The sequence below is a fragment of the Sinocyclocheilus rhinocerous genome, unplaced genomic scaffold, assembly GCF_001515625.1.
Source record: "Sinocyclocheilus rhinocerous isolate Xijiao unplaced genomic scaffold, SAMN03320098_v1.1 scaffold2814, whole genome shotgun sequence".
NCBI lineage: Eukaryota > Metazoa > Chordata > Actinopteri > Cypriniformes > Cyprinidae > Sinocyclocheilus > Sinocyclocheilus rhinocerous.
This window is the reverse complement of record NW_015633246.1, coordinates 42292-44962: the sequence shown is the minus strand read 5'-3', so window position 1 is coordinate 44962 and position 2671 is coordinate 42292. Positions and strand designations below refer to the sequence as shown.

At 36.4% G+C, this 2671-nt stretch overlaps 1 protein-coding gene across 1 annotated transcript; it reads right to left on the bottom strand.

The window, feature by feature from the left end:
* Positions 1 to 111: 111 nt before the first annotated feature.
* LOC107743992 (leucine-rich repeat-containing protein 30-like) lies at positions 112 to 1358 on the bottom strand. Its single transcript, XM_016557453.1, has one exon. The coding sequence runs from the start codon at positions 1234 to 1236 to the stop codon at positions 358 to 360; it is 879 nt and encodes a 292-aa protein (XP_016412939.1). The 5' UTR covers positions 1237 to 1358; the 3' UTR covers positions 112 to 357.
* Positions 1359 to 2671: the final 1313 nt, after the last annotated feature.

Here is a 2671-nt window from a genome sequence, read left to right as displayed (position 1 = left end):
GTTTTGTAAAAATCGACGCGTTTCAAAAAGGCGGGGCATAGAGGAGAAACAATAATGTACAGTATGTGGAAAATAATGTGTTTTTTTAACTTTAAACCGCATAAACACATTTCATTACACCAAATACACAAAATAATGTTCTTTTTAGCAGCATCATATGACCCCTTTAATGGTTTTTGGTATATTCTGAATTCATACTCAAGCCTTTGTGAAGATACAACCTGCAGGTGCATGAACTCTGAAAGCAGTCGGAATAAATATAATACAGTTTTATATCCTCAGAGAAACCTTGAGAAGTCCAGTCAAAGCTGCATCTCTCAGAGACGGTAAACAAGCCTTGGGCTGATTTCAAGTGCTTCACGTGGCCTTCAGATAGCTGTAGAGCGCCTGCAGATCTCCGTCCAGAACCTCTTTGATGGGTTTCAGCAGAGGATTGTGTCTGATGTGCAGACCTTTATCCAGTGGATGGCAGGCCAGTTTCTCCAGACATCTCAGCTGGTGCATCTCCGCCGGCACGCTCTGGATGTCGTTGAAATCCACGTTGAGGAGCTCCAGCTTGGTCAGACGGCAGAGCATCTTGGGAAGCGCGTGGATGCAGTTTCCCTCGACGATGAGGATCTTCAAGTCGGCCAGCGCTTGGATCTGATCGGCGATGTTTTCCAGTCTATTACAGGCCAGCTGCAGGAACACCAGGCTCTTCATGCTATAAACGCAGCCGGGGATGTGAGCGATGAGATTGTGGCTCAGGTTGAGCTTCTTTAATCCGGCGAGGGCTGAAAGCGACGCGGGGAGACTAGTTAACTGGTTACCGGCCAGACTCAACACTTCCAGTTTGGTGCATGAACCCAGTTCTTCGGGAACGTCGCTCAGACGGTTACGACATGCGAAAAGCACCTTCAGGTTTCCAAGCCGTCCGATTTCAGGAGGCAAACTAGTCAGCTGGTTTCCCCAAAGATTGAGCACCAGCAGGTTCTGCAGGGAACCCACAGACGATGGAACGGATCGCAATGCATTGAGCGAGAGATTGAGCTTCTGCAGCTCTGTTATGTCCCATAATTCCTCCGGAGGATCCGTCAGGCCGCGTCGAGCCAGACTGAGCACTTTGTATCCGAAGTGTGTTGTTGTGTGTTTGCGAATGCGTTCGACCGTCGGAAGGTTTTCGTCTACACCGGCGCTCTTTCTTCCCGATCGCGTTGTGTCTTCGTCTACAGCGCTTTTGGATTTCTTTCCACCCATTTCTGCTCTCCTTCTCAGCTAGACGCTCTTTAACTAAAGCCTGGAGACACGAAGGACATTCCCAGAGCCGTGTGACGGCACAAACACACGCTCGGAAACATCTCAGTGTGTCAAACAACATGGCCTTGGCAGCTCTTACTGAGTTTCACAAGCCTCTCGTCCAGTTGTTGCTGTCACTTGAGCGCGAGATGGCATTAAAGCGAGAAATACGATGGCTTCGGCCTCTCATGCCACTCTTGACCCAAAATAATGTCATGCACGGACAACTGTTTATGATAAAGTTAGCCTGTTTTTAGGGTTATTATCGTTAACTAAAACTACTTAAACTACTGTATATTAACATACTTCAACTAAATACTTAAATACATTACTTAAAATAAAATAAATGTAAACTAGAATAAAATATAAGAAAATATTTCAAATAGTTGCCAAAGTAACATTTCTCATTTGTGTTAAGTTTAAAAACTAAAATAAATAAAAAATAAAACCTAAACAGATATTTAAAAATAATTTCAAATTTTAAGTTTGTGTTTAAAAACTAAAAGTAAAATAAAAATAATCACTAAATAAATAAAAAAAACTAATTTAAAATTTTTGTTAAGTTAATGTTTAAAAACTAAAACTTAAAAAACTAAAAATAAACAATAAATTGGCATTTAAAAAAACAAAAATGAATTTTCAAATTTTAAGCTGGTTTGAAAACTTAAAAAAAAATAAAACCTAAATACATATTTAAAAAAACTAAATCTAATTTCTAACTTTTAAGTTTGTTTAAAAACTACAACTAAAATAAATAAATAAATAATACCAAATGGACATTTAGACAAACAAAAACTAATTTCTAATTTTTGTTAAGCTTGTTTAAAAACTAAAACTAAAATAAAAATGAAAAATACACACATTTAAGAAAACAACAAAAACTTTAAAACTAAAGTGAAAACAGAAAATTACAAACATAAAATAACTATTTCAAAATATTAATAAATACTATAATAGAATCTCAATGATACTAATAATAACAACCCTGCCTACTTTCCTATATCCTCCTGACTACCAGGAAAAAAACTGTTTTGTGAATTTATTTTGTCATGTCATTACATTGTTTAGAGAAAAAGAAAAAATGTAAAAAATAAAATTTTTGAAAAATGATATTTTATTCACATGTTATGCCATGTCCTTCTGTAGAAGACATCGGGACTTTAAAAAGTCCTGTTTTTTAAGAAATAAAAATACATGAATAGACATGAAAAGGCAAAAACAGTGGGATTTTAGTTTTAATCACAAATCAATTTTCATTTTTTATACCAAACTGTATATAAAGACGATTCTCAACTATGTTATGAAAGATATTTTTAAAAAACATTTTTCTTTACGGAAAATGTGTGTAAAATGGCCATAAACAAGTTTTTCCATTATATACAATGTATCTATAAAC

What these genes read in the sequence shown, in the direction of transcription:
- LOC107743992 (XM_016557453.1), bottom strand. Translation starts at nt 1,236, where the DNA reads ATGGGTGGAAAGAAATCCAAAAGCGCTGTAGACGAAGACACAACGCGA.